This window comes from Centroberyx affinis, unplaced genomic scaffold, assembly GCF_046629955.1.
Source record: "Centroberyx affinis isolate AG114_WGS23_722 - 3 ecotype Tasmania unplaced genomic scaffold, CSIRO-AGI_Caff_v1 ptg001448l_1, whole genome shotgun sequence".
NCBI lineage: Eukaryota > Metazoa > Chordata > Actinopteri > Beryciformes > Berycidae > Centroberyx > Centroberyx affinis.
Genome location: NW_027279922.1, coordinates 268,993 through 285,647, shown reverse-complemented (window position 1 = coordinate 285,647; position 16,655 = coordinate 268,993). Strand labels below are relative to the sequence as shown.

At 41.8% G+C, this 16,655-nt stretch overlaps 1 protein-coding gene across 1 annotated transcript in view; it reads right to left on the bottom strand.

Annotated features, from left to right (window-relative positions):
• Positions 1-16,655, bottom strand: part of cspg4 (chondroitin sulfate proteoglycan 4) — a 64,707-nt gene that overhangs the window by 27,680 nt on the left and 20,372 nt on the right. The window contains exon 2 of the mRNA XM_071526730.1: positions 1,636-1,799. Coding sequence (XP_071382831.1) covers positions 1,636-1,799 — 164 coding nt within the window. The remainder of the gene's footprint in view (positions 1-1,635; positions 1,800-16,655) is intronic.

Below are 16,655 nucleotides of genomic sequence, written 5' to 3'. Positions count from 1 at the left end.
AATCCTCTAATCTGTGATGACATAAAGCAACACTTACTGGACACTCTCCACTTGAATGGGAGGCTGATTTGTTGACCCATAAAATATTTGAGTATAAGCCTCATTTAATCATAAAATTAACATTTATGAGCCCGAAAATGTATCTATAACCCCAGATAATTACTCAGGTATGCTCACAGTGTTGACTAAGCTGTATTTTCAAATGAAATAGTTCCAAAAAGTGTCATCTGATACCAGAGATCTGAGTCTTGCTTAAATCAAGTTGAATAAACAGACAAAGGCAATCTATCTTTTTTGTGGAGCCTTGAGTTTATGTGCTCAGCGCTCTGATCACTTGGAAGAAAGGAATGAAGAAGACTGAGAAAGGTAATATTGATTCCTTTTATTGCAAATACGCTGAGATTTCACCTCATTAAAAATGCAGAAACATACCCTTTCTGAGGAAAATCTATATGAATCTTTGTGATAGCAGATCTGATGCCAATTCTACTCCTCTCCAATGCTGTCAAGCAATTAATTACAGAATTAAAATGTCAGGGTTCTCATTCCATTTAGATAGCTAGTGAAGACAACACAGCAAATCAATTTAGCGTGTTTTCAGAGTGGCATTTAATGGAATCTGTCACATACATGGCCACAATTCAATTACTAACAAAATTATGTCGCAGGCCTACATAGATGAATATGTCTGTGTGGAAAAGGGTTAGAAATACATTCAAAATTTGTGGAGGTGTTTTAAGCAGAGCTACTGTACTGAAAATCTGAGTGGGATTTTATTTCTGATGTCTCTGAGATTACAGTAGAGAATTCATCAATACAGTTTGTTATCCATCTGCAATAACTTCTGTGTGAACTTTTGCTATGCTTGAGTGTCATCAACTTGCTTTCAATCATCCTCCACCGAAACAACACAGAACAAGATACACCTACTGCATTAGATGAAGTAGTGATGATATTGTCGCAGGGAAGGCTTGTTTTGAAATTGACTATTATTACATAATTACATTTTACTATAGTTAGATAAAAAAAAAAATGATACATGCATGTGGAGCTACATTTGTATGTGAGTTAATATGTGCTAATTATGCCTAAGCTAATTGTTGAAGTGTATTTCTCCATACATTCTTATCATATAGTGGAAAATAACATCTAATCATAAGTATCATCTTTTTATAGTAACACTAATTTTATGAGTATATGGCTGTATGTTTACTTTAGATTTAGCAACTTAAATTATTTAATTTAAGTTGTGTAAGTTTTGCTTTCATAAATAAGATTTATGACTACAATTATCACAAGACTTGACTTTACTTGTCCTAAGTAGAGCTAAAACATGAGCTAAGGAGGAACCACCCCCAAACTTGGCCTGATAATGACCCATTACATTAAAAGGGTTGTTTTGGGAGATGAACAAAGTCTAGTCCATTTTTAGTGAGGTTTTTTTTTTTGTTTCTCTTTTATTTTTACTCAAATTATTTTCAAGTAGTCTTACTTGACTTGACTTCAGCAACAGTAGCTATTCTTAAAAAAAAAATAAATAAAAATCTGTACTCTTCACCTCTGTTCATACTGGTGGGTATTGTAAGTGTAGGTGGGTATTGTAACTGGATCTTCCACATTTTGTTTCCTACTCACTTGCAATTTCCCATTCTGGAGCTCAAGAAACAGGTAGTCTTCCATTCCTGCAGCCAGGAGAAGCAGCCCACTTCGTCGGCTGGTCTTGAACTGTAGCGACAGGTGGAAGGTGGAGACATCTTGGATGGCCTGTATGCTGCAGAAGCTATCCCCAAAGTAGGATACTGTGGAAAGAGGTGAAAGAGTGTCAGCAACAAAGATAAAACAAAATACACTATCATGGCTCTATAACTGTCAGGGGTACTTTGATTGTCTGAACGTTACTGCAAAGTATTATTTGAAATTTTACACAAAAATAAACAGTGAATTGCTGTTGTTGGACAAAAACATGTGTCTGCGAACAGGACGCTTTTTGGTGAAGTTTTATCAGTTTTTTTGGTCACAAGGAAAATGAAATAGGTTGATTTGATAATTTGCATTCTCTGGATTGATGTTGCCCTGCTGCAACACACTGTGGCTCATTGCACTAAGACAACACAGAAAGACGCCTAGATGTGATGCTATCGGCTTCCTAACTCACCCTACAACTGGTGGCAACTCAGGGAATTCTGATGTGGAAGTTTGGAGAAACCAATTAGATGAGCTTTTTTTGAGTCTCATGTTACAGTGCAACTTGCTCAGGATTGACTGCTATATTATCAGGCCTCCTCCAGCTGCTCCTGGCTGAAGAGGAGCTCTTCTGGCCTCAAAGGGATTCTCTCACTGAGACATCAGTCATTACCCCTGCGGAGGTTTTCTGGGCATAGAGTCTTGGGGTGTAGGATTTCCCAGGCTCGAGCTGTCTCCTTTCCAATGATATGCAAATTCAGCCACCTGCCTCGGACCGTGCTCTCCGGAGCCCCTGACAAAATGTGAACCACGGAGGAAGTCAATTATTTCCCCATGCACATGCTCTGAAATTAAACTGGACAACCTCCAAGACCCTGTTTCCTAGGCATGGTTTTCCACGGCCTTAGCCAGGAGACATAGAAAGGGGGCTTTCCAAAGCCACCCACTTGCCTTCATAGGGGTGATAGTTCAAGACACAGAAACTCATTGGAAGACAGTGAAGAAGGCACTCAACACAGTGCTAGTGCTTTAGAATAGAGAGAGGAAAGAGAGACATTGCTGTGTCAAAATTGGAACATTCCAATGAGATCGTAAGGGCCAAAATATCCCCTAAATCAACATATAGTAGCATCTAACAGCCTGGCAGGGCAGTGGGCTCAATGCCCAGGCAAAATATCTCTAAATAATCACTCAGATATGACTAAATCACTAAAGGCCGTTATGTTATTCCACTTGGTACAAAATAGCGGTACATAATATGAGAGAGTAAACATTCACATTCATAGCTATAAATGGATAAACTATTTCTCAAGACTGTGTGTTCGAGTGTGTCTGTGTGAGAGCAAGTGTGTGTGTGTGTTTAAAGGGCAGCCTGTGTCTGTGCTGCATCCACATTAATGCTACGCTGACAACTTCAAACACTGAAGGGTACATTTGTCCTTTGCTTTCTCATCCTGTAAATGAACCCTTCCATCCCAGATCTGCAACAAACACTGGAAAAGTGAACAAAGACAATCATTTTGATGTCAGCAAGGACGAAAGCAAAGCTTTTATCATCGCGCCCATGCTTTTGTGATTTCACTAAGAGGCATTTGCTTTTGGTTCCAAGGCTGCTCTGTCATGAACAAAGTCAGTGATGAACGGTCTCAACATGAAGCCAAATACACAGAGCGACTTTCGATTACACACTGCTGCACAGCACTGCTCTCCTGCAGCCAGAGAAACGCAATGTTGGTGGCTCTCAGAAATGAAAAATAACACATAATAATAATAACAATTTTCTTTGCCTTTATCACATGCTGAACATGACAATCTATTATCAAGTGAATATGAGCAGGCAACAAGACAAATCACCTGAAACAGATTAGAGAAAACAGCTATCTAATGCGAAACCACAGAAATGGGATCATATCCTGCAATTCAAAAAGAGAATGGAGCTCAAAATACAAATATAATTTGTATCATTAAATTGAATTAAACTATCACATTAGATATCATTCATTTTCAAATGTCAGTTTTTGGAAGCTATCGTTGTTAGTTGTTACTGGCTATGCCAGAGGCTATTATGGTATAGTTCAGAGAATTCCGGGTAAGGCCAAGGTCTTCCAAATAAAAGACTAGTGCTAATTGCACAGGAGCCTTCGGGCTGAAACTAAAAAATGATGAAAAAGAATCTTTTCTTAAAGGCAATTGCATTAACAAAGAAAATCGCAATGAGCTTCATGGTCCTTAAACCTGAGCTTTTGTTGGATTGTTCACTAAGCATGGGGATAAAAAGCTGAAGGAGAGAGCGATGCCAAGACAATTCTGCCTGGGGATTTTCTGGTTCAAATTGAGCTTGCTGCTGCTGCCTTCAGGAAAAGGAGCACATTTTCTAATGACACACAATGGCTCTACTCTCTGCAGTGTACCTGGACCTGGAATTCATTAGCTCTCTGGCTAAGCTGTGCAAAGCTGTGAATAGAATACATGTACAGAAAGGACATTTTCAATAGGCTATGTGTGTAAAATGCCCTGCTCCTTGGCACTTCTGTGTTTCTCTGGCGCTTTGTTTTTGAGCTGTAAAGAGCGTGGACAGAGGCAAAGTGTTTCTGCATTCACACATTCAGACAGGTATGCAAGGAGAGAATCATACCTACATGATGAAAAAACCCTGCAGGAATGACTTTTGAGAAAGGGGATGTGCATCACAAGCCTTCAGTTTTCTACTGCACAATAGCTCAGCAATTCTCCATCTTCCAGGGACTTTGGAGCTGGGGGTAGATAGAATCTAGCTGAGGTGATTTCTCTGGCAAAGCATCATTAACTGAAGTATCATCCCTGCTCCTTTAGAGTGTAAGCCTGGAGCTGTGAAGCCGCTGACAGGCTTGGTCTGTGTGTGTGTGTGTGTACGTGTGTGTTTATGTGGGTTTATCCCACCATAGACAGCGTGCTGGACTGATCTTGGGACAGTCTCTGATCCCCTTTAGCTACCACACCCCTCCTCACACTACTTTATTGTGCATCGAGCAGAATCCTGGTCTCAGGCCAATGCAGATGGCTATAATTTGATGACTGACTACGCTTGTATTTATAATGCTCGACGGAAACCAAGAGTTTCTTTCTCTCTTTCACGAAAGACTGAATGAATTACCCTGTTGTCTTTCTTTCCCTTTCCTCCTCCTTTTCTCCATCCTCTTTTGGTCTCCATCTAGCGACACATGTCCGGAAAAGCTATGGGGAAGAGAGACAGATCGACCACAAGTGCAGGAAGATTGGAGACACTCGGTCGGCTTTGTGTCCTGTGACTTGTCTGTGCCGATGAGTCAGACTCACTCGGCATTCACTGAGATTTTATGTGAGTGTGAAGACGTGTCAGACAGACAAACAAGTTTTGAGTCTTCAGTACACTATTTTGTGCTGCCCTCATCTCATCTGCATCTCATGAGAAAATACTTAGATCAGATACAGTTTATACACATATACACCCAAATTCAAAGTGCAAAGAGGTGGACTCTTTACATATTTGAGCTTGACTTAAGTTAGTGTTAACTGACACTGAGTAACTTTACAGGTATCTGAATAGTACAATTATTTTGACAGCATAATCCGCATTTCTATCATATAGTATGTTTTGCTAAAGTATGTTGAAAATTGAACCACCAAAAGAGGAAGGATACCCATGTGTGTGATGTGTGTTCTTCTCCACCGATTTTGCCATAGCAACAGTGCCTTGAAGCCAAACAAACCACCTACTTACGTAAGCCATGGTTAAACCATGGTTAGCTTGACTATAAATAGTGGTTATGTTGGTCATTTGTTTCCCTTGTTGGGCTGTGCCTACTACACTAGGGCATAATGACTTCTGGATATAATTATATGAAGGATAGGGTGCTGTTACCCAGAGATAGAATTGGAGAGCATTTAGGGGTGTAATGACATTTACCGTATGGCAACACAGTAATTACCATGACAAGCAATTATATCTCACTCTCCTGGGTTATGAATGAGTCAAGACAAGGGTCAATTGCAGTTCTGCTTGTAATAAACATTAGTTTTGCAGTTATGTCTGCAGCTAGCAACTGTCTGTGGCCTATCAGAATTTGGGTTATAATATTTAGGAGCAATTATACATCAGTTATCCATGACCCATTGGTAAAAATATGTGCAGCATCAAACTAACAAATTAAGCATGGACATTCATCCAGTTGGCTGTAGTTTTTCAGGGTTTCCACTTTCTGGCCAAGCTGCAACACCAGAGTGTGCTGTTTTTAGTGGCTTGCTTCTATGTGCTGGGTTTGGTGTGGGTCGAGGCAAAGTTGTCCAGCAGCACAATTGGCTGTCAATCGACCAATCAGAGCCCATATTCCCACTGCACGTCTCTCTCTGCTTTGACTGGTAGAAAAACCAAAATAGGTAAATGTCTGAGCTGACATTCAAGACGTCCCCGTCTTCGGTACTACCAGTTTGAACACAATTTATTTCTTAACGTCCATCCAGTTAATTTAATTAAACTTTAGCAGCTGAGGCTATGTGGAGAAGTTGGCTAATTGTTGCTTCAACTCTAGCCGGAAACACTGCAGGCTAATCGTGGGGAGAGAAGCCAAAGACCGGGCCAAAAACTAATCCCTGTGGTAACTCCGGCTATTTGGCCAGTATTGATGGTATTGACCAGAGCTTTTTCAACTACAAGTGAGCAGCTGTTTTCAGCTCACTGTAAGTGTGTTGCGGCAAGAAACGACAGTTAGATTATGTCCATACTCAAATTTTCTGGCTATAAATTAAAGTGCAATGACACTCTAGAGACGTGTATCTTGCTCCCACAACTTGTGTTTGTCTTAGAGCTTTGTAGTATTGTGCAAATATTCCTATTTTTAAGGCACTTAGAGTGGTGCTTATGCTTGAAATCACTGTGGAGAGACATTCAAGGGGAGCTGTGTGTGTCTGAGTGTGTGTGAGAGAGACAGAAAGAGAGAAAGACCCCTCTGAGATTAAACTCATTTATAAGGCTAAGCAGGTTGCCTTGGGTCTTCTTGATTTTTACTCTTTGTGTGATCATGTCATCAACTTAGCCTAGATGCTCAGAAGTATTGGAAATACTTGATATGAATGTAATTGATGTGCTTGGGTTTGATACGTTGTATTGGTCAGATTCACAGACAAAACAGGTGTCAAGCTTGAAACCAGCACAAAGCTAGTTTTCACTTGTTTCCTAAGCTGTAATCATAACACTGACCTTAACTCAACCTCACTCAAGACTTTATGGCTCATCGTAGCCTCATAGAGATGAAAAAAAAATTATGATCATTTTCAAGGGTTCAATGAAATTAATTTTGCAGCTTGAGTGAAAACCATTTGCCAGAGACTAACGCTTACCAATTTGGGTTTTGTTTGGTAAATGGAGTTTAGTGTAATTCAGATGAATTGAAATGACACCGTACCTTCTCAGCCCCACTGGGATGACATTGCCATTCAGCAAGACATCTTCCTTTTCCAACAAGTGACAGCAACAGCTAAGGTGTGTTGTTCACACGCTAATCGCAGCACGCTAGCTGCTCTTAAAAGGAGGCGAACATGCAGTAGAACACGGTTACAGACCTGATGGTGCCACGCCAGTACAGCGCCGTAATTAGCTTTGGCCTCTGAATACAGGAGGCTGTATAGGAAACGGCGGCTATCCCCTACGCTGTTAAATGGTGAGAGAGCAGAGGCACGACTCTACATACCTCTGCTGCACTGTTTTATAAGTCCCCCCCGTTCACTTTTCAGAAGTCACCAGGGACACACTTTTACAGGCTTTATGGAGCCATTTCTCAGACCTGACTATAGCAGTGTGAAAGCAAACACAACATCATTTTAGCCTCCTTTCAAATCCCCATCTATCTCCACATCCCTTTGAGACACACCGATGCCAACCGGAGTGAGGAAGCACAATACATAAAAAACAGAGGCCTGCAGAGACCCGGCGGGTGGCCACCTCCCAGGCAATAATTAAAACTTTTCAGCTCTCTTTCTGTAAAACTCGCACTTACACAACAGACAGGGGGTGGGGGCAGTGACGAAAAATTATGACCTTTCCCTGTGAAAGGAGAATAACAGTGTAATGTAATTTCAGCTGTGAAAATGGACCTGTGAGAAAAGGGAGGGAACGCATGGAAAAGAGGACATGAAAGACTCTCTGTTGTCTGAGTTGGGTCTGTTAATGCGAGAGAGGGTCTGAAAGGCTGGGTTGCTGCCCAAAATGAATAGGAAAAGCTCATTTTTTCGGAGGATACACAAAATATGTGGCAGACCTATTTTGTTGAGGACTGATGACATCTGTGAAAATGTGTTTTCATCTGCTGCTGTTTTCTTGTTTCATCACTGGACTGAGATCTTTGTGTCTTAACTGGAAATCAGGAGGGATCAGCGAGGTGAGAGGTTAAGCATCCAGCAGAATGCCAGTCTCTGGAAAAAGAAGGAACAGAGTCTCGTTTCATGTCACATTTACGTTTCAAAAACTCACAGGGAACCACCCTCCCTTACTCAGATGGCCTACATACTCGCTTACTCAGATGCCAGTGAAAATAACATTCGCATAGATGTTGGCTGCGTTTCAGTTTCATGTTAAATTTGCCATTTTGTAGCTTGCTGCAAGACTGAACAAGGAATTACTGTTCTAGTTCTCAACGTGTAAAAATACACAATGGGACATTCTCTTCTTTTCAATGTACGCTTCAGCTACAGTGTAAACATGTTTTTTTTTTCCGTAAAACTCTATACTGCGGTCCAGTAAGGTGTGTGGCGAAGTCACAGTTTGTTCCAAGGCTCATCACACCCAACTAAAAGACTAGTTGGTCATAATGACTTGGGACCGATGATCTCACTCACCTAACGACATTGTAAGACAAACAGAGCTGTGAACAGAAGCATTGTCGTGACTCGGGGCTCTGCCGTAGTTTATGACCGGCTAATACAAAGCGCGCCTCTGTCAGCCCAGCCAAGCTACGGAAGCCATCAACCGCCAAGGTCCCAGTGGGTGGGTTCTGTTTAAATAATCCTCCCGTGACATCAGAGGACTGACCCCCCACCCCAACCCCCATCCCATCGCACCCTATACCCCCCTCCCTCCCTTTCTGCCAAATAGGCAAGCGCTCCACGAAGCGTACTAACAAGTGATTGTTTATACATATAGCTGTGACTTTCTCTGTTTTCCTTCAGCTGGAGGTCGGCCGTGTGAAGTCAGAGCTGAAGGACATTTTAACACACCGGTAATGAACTGGCTCCTGGGGATTCCAGCGTGGAATCTGACCTGTGGAAACTGGATAGGATAGGGATGTCTAGGGAGAGGAAAGGGGGGGATGGGGTTCAAGTAGTGTCATACTCGCAATGGAAATCATGTAGCTACCATTAAACGTAAGAGTTTTACAGCTCATCATGTGGAATATACAGTACCGTGTATCTCTGTACCTGTACATCTAATCGAAATACCCATGTAAATCTAATCAAAGGTCAAAAAAGACTTACTAAAAAGATTTTCATTGTCCTACTTTATTCAACAAAACGTTCAAATGATGACGAAATAGAATGAGAGAGCTATATCTAATGCATGATGCTTTTCTCCATTTCCATTGCTGAAATTAGCAAGTGGTTAAATACTGACACTTAATTCTCTAATATTTAAAAGTAAACACACATTTTTGGCCACTAGTTTGAAGCGAGATACTGCTCTTTCATGCCGCAGTGATGAAAGCATTTTTTGATTTTGATGTATTTCTTTTTTTGTTTGGTTTTGATTAACTTCATCATCCCCTCGTTTCCTTATGACACAGTTTATCAATTCCCCTTGATGTACCTGTCCACCATTCATGTAATAATGCTTTCTTGAAACGTCACATCAGGGCTTTGCATCAGTTTCCAACATTCTTCCATGTTTACAATGTATGGTATTAGCTGACAGACAATCCCTCATAACTACTACTGTAATACTACACATTCTGCGCACAGCAACCACTGCTTAGGCCTGGCCTAAATTTGGGGTTTGCCAAATTTGGAACATGCAGTCGCAGGCACCTGATCCATATCATTTACTGTGTGTCTTGTATCAAACACCATCACGCCAATTCCTGTTACATCACTTCCCGTTACTTGTCAACACGCTCTTGCAGTTCTTTCCCCAGTTGTCATTCTGTGTGCTATCATGTTTCTGTCAATTACATGCTACTGTTGCACGCTGTTGACTTTCGAGAGCCTCTGTAGCGTTGTTGGAACTGTTCGCTGCAGTTACAAGTATGAATGAGTGAAGAGCACTTGACTTTACTACAGTTTGATCTTGTCATTTCCAGCATACCTTCTTGGCTATTAAAAGGTATTTTCTGCAGCTCTCCTCTCATCCTGATTCTTTCTAGCACTGCCTCCTTCACCCTATTCCAGTTATTTCTGACATATCAATAGCTTCATTCAGGTTTCGCTCAGAGGGCTCTTATGACTGCAGTTATGAGCATGAGTGCAGGCATCAGTCACTCCACCACTAATTATCAGCATGACATTGGCTTTTCAGTGGGCTGGAAAACACTTTGCTGAGTAGCAGTTCACTGTTGTAAATCACTCCACTTAAACGTCAGCGCAGAGGAAGAGATTTAAGACCTGGACCCTGGGAGACCTCTCTCAACTGGGGTTCTGTATAGGGGAACACTAGATAGGGATGGGGTATGGGTTGGGCTTGGCTGCTGCAGGGGCTCCATGTTGGCCCCAGACAGATTCCATAAGTTTTCCCACTTTTCCTATATCCCCCCCCCATCTTTCTCTTTTTATCTCTCAGCAGGGTGTCATTTGTAAAACATGAAAACATTTCTTGGATTTCTTCTTAGATTCAATTTTGGTGCATACACTCGCTTAACAAAAACAACTAAAACTGCATACGTTGATGTGATGTACAGGCGGAATCCCTCAATTTCAAGGTTTATAAATAACTACTTTGACGTGGCGTTGTACCTGCACGCAATTTCCAAGACCAAATCTGATAGTGAGGCCGGGGGCCTCTAAAAATGAGGCCCCCGGTCTAGCCGCGGTCCAAGGGGGGGAAACTATGATACAGAAGCTGCAGTGAAGGGGCCTCCCAAAACCCATATCCGGCTTTAACCTCAGTCTGTAAAGTCAGTGTGTGTTTGAGATCAGAGCGTCACATTAGCCCCTGTAATGAGAACCAGCTGAAGGCACACACCACCAGACTGACCCTCTCCAGCTCAGGCTGACCCTCCATCACCACCCCCCAAACCCTGGAGACACCTCTCCCTTACACCCATAACCTGCTGCATTTAGGCCCAGATAAATGCTTTATCCAGACGCTTGCTTTCAAACCCTTCCATCAGCCGGTGGTACTTTATACCATTCTAATGCACACACCCAAAGACATGGTGCAAACATACACACGCTCGCTCAAACATGCACATATTAGTGGTCATGCACACACACACACACACACACACACACACACACACACACACACACACACACACTCTCTCCACCATCAGTTAGACATCTCATAACCTGTCAATCATCCCTCTCAGACATGCTGGTTGAGTCAGGCCACCCTCAGCTACCCCTCCCTCCCGCCATTCATGCCACTGCTTTCCACCGCACTGCCGTTGAGGAGGCCCGCCCCGCTCCACCCCGCCCAGCTTTTCTCTCAATAGCTCGCCTCTCATTTGGGAGAAATTAGGAGCAACCCCCCCGCCCTCCTCCTTCCCTGCACTCGCTCTTCCTTTACCCGCCGCTCTTGGCCCAAAATAAACAACGTATTACATGGAAAGCCCGGGAACGCTGCAAAACAACTTAAACAGCACTCTAATCTTCCAGCTCCAACTTATTCATCCGTTTCATTTTTCCACAGCCCGTCCGGTTTGGTTTCGCTGTTGAGGTACTAACTTGAAGACGGATAGCGTTGGTTTCAATGGAAAATGTCAGTAGTTGTCAGACATGGAGAGAACTCTCTGAGGGTTTGAAACAGGTTCCTTTCTCTCCTCTCTTTTTGAATTCTCACCAGGTAATTCTGGGTGGATAAAAGCAGATTTGGTTTGTTATCATTTCATAAAGAAACGTGGAATCCCAAGTGTTCTTATTCACTATCTAAATATTCTGGTGTTTTTCAGATGCAGAGTTATATATTAGTTGATTCTTGGGTGCTTTATACCAATATATGATGAAGTAACGATTACGGGAAAGGCAGCAACTGGCACAGTTGGGGAACTGGCACAAAAGAAATATTTGAACAGTATCTGATAGGGAATGCTTTGTAAAACACATGTGGTGTTAGGTAGGAATGTATTGAGAACTCAGTCACACACTGTTTCATTTTACAAAGTGATGGAGCAGAAGATTCTGCCACCTGCAAAATCGAACCATTCCTGCCTAGTCCAAACCATGGCATATAAGGCTTGAACTTAAGATACATATTTATGGAGACTCTGCTGAGGCTGGACCTAAATGCCCATGCCACATCCATGGTAATGGTTTAAACATGTGGTGCAGTGAGAAAATTCCCCTGAGGGGGAACAGACTCAGCCTTCGTCGACTAATCATTCACTGCCAGCAGCCACTCTGTACACCACAGTGGGCCTGGAGGGACGTTGTGGCGACACGTGTCCTCTAACACAACCTAGTGTTTACATCACTCACTCCCATTGGCAACTGTGTTGTGTACAGATGTAGCCACAGTACAAGTCCCACGTTTTATCTTTGCTTGCTGAACTACTACTGCACTGCTTCTGGCTTTGCAGTTGTGTGAGAGATAACTAAAAAAGGATTGTTGTGGTGTGGGTGTAGGTCAGTTCAGTGATTTTAAAAGTGAAGTCTGAGTATGTGTAGTCTGATATAGTAGCATATATTTGTTTGTGGCAGCTTGAGAAGAGCCAGTGCAAGTAACCCAAGAAACTGCTGTTTTTTGGCATTGTTGGCTAGCTTACTAGCCAGCAACCAATTGTTATCCTAAGATGCAACTATGAGCTACTAAAGCTAGCTTCTACTAGATAAGTTCGCTAGTGCGTGAATCACATGCAGCTAACCAGCAGACACAAAATTTATTAGATGTATCAGTAGCAAAATGATAAGTTCCCAGTCAAAAATAGCACAGAAAGTGACCATGCCTATTAAATTCTGTTGAGATGGCCAAGTTATAAGTTTAGAAATGCAATCAGCTGTTCACAGCCACTGTTGGCCAAGAGCTGAGGACCTCCATTATGGCAGCCAGACTGTATTTGTATTACATCACCTACAAGCCCTCTATTCAGCTCTACATTTGAATGAATTGGCTGCAGCGGCTGAAGCACTAATGCAGGATAGAGGCAGGTAGGGAAAGTTCTGCCATGAACCACTGCATCCTCTCGACCAAAGGTGTGATTTGAGACAGGAAGGCAGAGATAATGTATAACAAGGATCTGATCATAGATGTGGTTGATTTTTTAAAAGATAATTTTTATAGCAATACTGCATTTCTAGACAATACAGTAGATTGTCAGGAAAGATGGGAGGGACTGAGGGAGAGAGAGAGAGAGAGAGAGAGAGAGAGGAACATGTGACAAGGGTCATGAGTCAGATTCAAAGCCACGATGCCACGAGTTCATGTGAGCCTCGGGGATGCCTCAAAGACAGAAAGAATATAAAAATTTAGAGAGACAACAATGTTCAGAGAGAAATAGATATGATGGGAGAGACCCAGAGAAACTGGGAAGCATGCTTCTGGGAGGTTGAGAAACATCTCCTGAGAAATACAAAGAGTGAGTGCAGAAGGATTGACAGCAACATTAGACAGCCTTTTTTTCTTTTTGCGGTTCCTGAAAGTTTTGGCACATAACTTCAGCAGATAGACAGATAAGGTCCTTATTACCTCCAATTTGCATTTATACGATAACAATAGCAGGCAGTTTGAATGGGCTGTTGTTCCAACAATTTTCTCCGTGTATCAAACAGATGTAATTACAAGTAGCGCACCTCATTGCCTCTGACTGATTGCACTGTAATTTCTTCATTTCATTTGAATTAATTTGTTCATAATCCTCTCCTTTGTATTACACAGAGCCTAATGGGCATGGCTGATGTTCTCCTCAACCAAATGCCGGATCCTCATTGTGCTTGAAATGACCATGTGCATGAGCAATTCTGAACTCCCTCCCCACAAAAAGGAGAAAGTCCAAAAGCCGAGGGTGACAGCAGATGCCCAGGGCAGCTATTGTTGGAGGTTGACTGCTCCTCAACTACTGAACTGAGCTATGGAGGTGTATGTGTGTGTGCTGAAAAGTGAAACCCTTCTACCACTGTCAAAGATCACTTTAAATTGCCAGAGCACTGGATGCAAGGACTAATGGTCTGCGACAGCTGACCCGAAGCTTCAGGTTTGCTCAGAAGCTATAAAGTGTATATCCGTGATCTTAAAAATGAGAACAGTTATGAAAAGCTCAGGCACCTTCTAACTAAACAGTTCAATGAAATGCAGAGCGAGGATTTTAAGGTTTTTAGCTCTACAGTCAGTGGACAAAATATTAGCAACACCAACAATCCATGTCTCAATTGTCTCAAGGCTTAAAAATCTCTCTGTAGCCTGCCTCTTCCTTTCATCTACTTCTCCCCTTCTTGATTGAAGAAGATTTAACAGGTGAAATCAATAAAATATCAAAGTATTTCAGAGCACATATTCTTAATATTTGTGTATGCCTGCTAATCCAAATCCAGTGCACCGTGTGAGTCTTATATGGTATAAATACAGCGTGCTCTACATGTGCCTTTGTTTGCCGCCCCCCTTCATCCATCATCAGGTAGAGAAATCTTTAATCTTGTCACAGCACAATTACGTATACTGATGAAAGTGCCACACGTGGGTGAATAATTTGATGGCATAAGACATACCATACCTACAGATGGCTTGCACAGATTTTGTGCATAAAACCCACGTCGTTAAACATAGTTTTACATACAATGGTGACAGCTCCATGGCTTTATTTAGATTTATGAGCACATTTGTTCGTCTCATCGAAGTGCTAGATGGCTTTTTGCCCACTTTGGGTGGTGAATATTGACAAGGCTGTCAGACTGTGATGAATAAAGGGTTGGTGGAGTGCGATGTTGAAACACAGAGTCAACGAGAGCGAGAGAGAGAGATTATCAACAGGGGCGAGAGAGACAGTGAGCACTGGGGAAAAGGGAAAGTGAGGAATGTCTTTTTTATTCACTGCTGGAGGCGAATGCTCTATTGAGATGGAGTCACTGTCTTGACTGAAGACTCTATAACAAAGCTCTTGACTAAAATCAATGCTCCTCTTTGCGAACTCCTGTAGCCGAGTGCAGAACAGAACCTTGGAGAGACACCCACCGTAAACTTTGACGAGGTGGAGACTGAAAAAAGATAAATCCTGAGAATGTAAAAGAATTTGTGCAGCTGGTAATTCCAAATATTTAGTGTGTGAAGTGTTTTACTTGTTGCAAAAATTATATTATATTAAGTGTGTGTCTATAAACTCAGTTTCACAAATATATTATATTCTCTATATACAGTGATAGCCATTGTAACAATCCTCTTTCATGCATTTATCCTGCATCTATCCAGCAGCTGTACTGCAGACAACTCCATCTTTAATGTAATATAACAGACTCAAAGACTATGGAAAGGAAAGGGGTGACAATCTGTAATAAAAAGATGAAGCAAATGTGGCATGGACAGTTACACTGTATATAGATTACATCAGGCAATACAACTTGTCTATCTTGCAGAGGCAATATGAAGGTAAATTATATAATGTGAAATTCCAATACCCATGCAACCTGTTGTGCAAAACAAGGTAATAAAATACAGTACACCTGCATCCAGTGTTTATATACTAAGAACAAACAAGGATTTTATATCCTGGGTTCTGACATACTGTATAAACTATCATATGTTCCTCATTTAAAATATGTAAATTAATTTCACGCAAAGACTCTGCTCCTCTGCTCCTACTCCATGTGGGTGACTGACATTTGACAATGCCCTCTGCAGGCAGAGAGTATGGCAGGGTGCTGTTACAGATAATATTCCCCTCAGGAGCAAACGTTCTGCCATTCACCCTCTTTCTTCTGCATTTGCCTGCTACTGTATTATGCACACATTCACTCACTGTTGTCGTTTGGCAGACATTGACACCCTGACCACATGTCTTGCTCAACATACAGCAGATATAGGGGGGAATTTTACAGTATATGATGCGTTTCATCTTGTAGGAATGGAAAAAACCTCTTACATACTGATGAAACATTTCTAGTTTTTTTTAAAGCCACACTAGACTTCTGGCTCCAAATGGAAGCCAGACGTAACTTTAAAAAATCTGAACTTTAATAACCAGAAATCATGTGGTGGCACAGCACGCTTGTGTTTACCAATCTGGCTGATCTCTGATCGCTTCATATCAAAGGATACAGACGAGAGAGGAAAAAGATCTAACGTTGGGGAGTCCAGCTTTCTCTGGACGGGGTGCTGCTCACTGCTGTTTAGGAGACAGTTTGGACTGTAAGTCTTGATTCATCACTTCCTCTGGGTAGAGAAGTGTCCAAACCCGACATCAGATCCCATTTAGGTAAAAACGATGAATCTAGGGCGTCTTAAGTAGTCTTCTATTGCAGCCCCTTGATTTAGGCTGATAAGATGGAGGAATTTTTACATAAAAATCTTTAAACAATGCATAGACTTCATCGTCTTCCACTTTAATCCACCTGTCTTGTTGTGTGGCCATTTTTTAGTCTCTCAGTTGCATTCATAATCACAATTTTCTGTGTCTATTGCGTTAAATACTAAGATAATAACTTCAGTGTATAGTGCAGTCCTTAAACTTTTTTTTTCCTGATAAACCAACAGAATAAAGGATTATTAATATGGCCTGGAGTACCTCTGAATCCCTTTTTTTCCACTAAACACAGAAGAGCACTTCCAGGAGTGTAAAATACCTTGATCTCAATCACAGAGCCAAACATCCACCAGTCAGGCGATTGGT